The following is a 1,162-nucleotide window of genomic DNA, read 5'->3' on the forward strand; positions in this document are numbered from 1 at the left end:
TACTCGTCGGTTTAATCACTTATTTAAACCTTTAAACATGTGATCCTCTCATTTTTACTAATTCCATTACCGATTTAATTTCCAGAATTTTGCTATTTTAAAAGAAAAAAAAAAAGAGAAAAACAATTAAGAGAAAATATTTTAAAAATTTTATTTAAAAATCTATTAAAATAATTTAAAATTCTAAATCATTTCTCTTGAAAATTAATATTGAGAAAAATTGTAATTAACGAAGTGAAAACATGGGTTGAGTTTTAATTTCAGGCTCTGCTGCTCAAACAAAGATACCATTCTTATTTGGAAGTATAGAATCGAAAATCAAACTGGTACCTAATAATTCTGCAGGAACTGTTACAGCCTATTATGTAAGTAGTTCATTGGATACACAATTATTGATTTTGTTCCGTTTTATCTGTCACTAATAATTTTATTTTCTTTTATTTTTTTAATTGTTGGAATGGGTAAAGCTATCCTCAACAGGAAGTCAACATGATGAGATAGACTTTGAGTTCTTAGGCAACATTTCAGGACAACCATATATTGTCCACACAAACATATATACACAAGGAAATGGAAGCAAAGAGCAACAATTTTACCTTTGGTTTGACCCTACCGCTGATTTTCACAATTACACCATTCATTGGAACCCCACTCAAGTTGTGTAAGTTTATCAATTTCATTTACCACACTTTTTGGATGAACAAAGCAGAGAATTAAGTCATGAAAATGGGTGGTAAAAGCTCATTCACAGTCAATTTTACGTGAAGTTAATAGTTGAAAATCGTCAAATAATTTGACTGATTTGACTAAATTTTCATCTAACGACTCTTAGTCATTAACTTCACATGCTATATTTGAGTTTTCACCAAACAAGACTAATTATATTGAACTGTAAAAATTAGATATTCAATTAAAATTTTGGCATATTTATTAAGTAAGGAGTATTATACTTTTTGTTGGTTAAACAAAATGTTAACTTTTTATTTGTTATATATATTGAAGATTCAGATTTAAAAGGATAATTTGTTAATCAGTTTAACAATACTTTTTGATAAAATTATAAAAAAGGTCCAAAACTTTTTAATTTGTTTGATTCATTCAATAGCACGTCATTTTTCAAAAAATCTTGCATTCTCTATTTTTTTTTCTAATTATTAAGATT

The 1,162-nt window shown here is 26.8% G+C and overlaps 1 protein-coding gene across 1 annotated transcript in view; it reads left to right on the forward strand.

Annotated features, from left to right (window-relative positions):
• LOC107642133 (probable xyloglucan endotransglucosylase/hydrolase protein 26) overlaps positions 1-1,162 on the forward strand; it is a 2,773-nt gene that overhangs the window by 615 nt on the left and 996 nt on the right. The window contains exons 2-3 of the mRNA XM_016345443.2: positions 265-365; positions 468-661. Of these exons, the coding sequence (XP_016200929.1) occupies positions 265-365; positions 468-661 (295 nt within the window). The remainder of the gene's footprint in view (positions 1-264; positions 366-467; positions 662-1,162) is intronic.

The sequence above is a fragment of the Arachis ipaensis genome, chromosome B05, assembly GCF_000816755.2.
Source record: "Arachis ipaensis cultivar K30076 chromosome B05, Araip1.1, whole genome shotgun sequence".
NCBI lineage: Eukaryota > Viridiplantae > Streptophyta > Magnoliopsida > Fabales > Fabaceae > Arachis > Arachis ipaensis.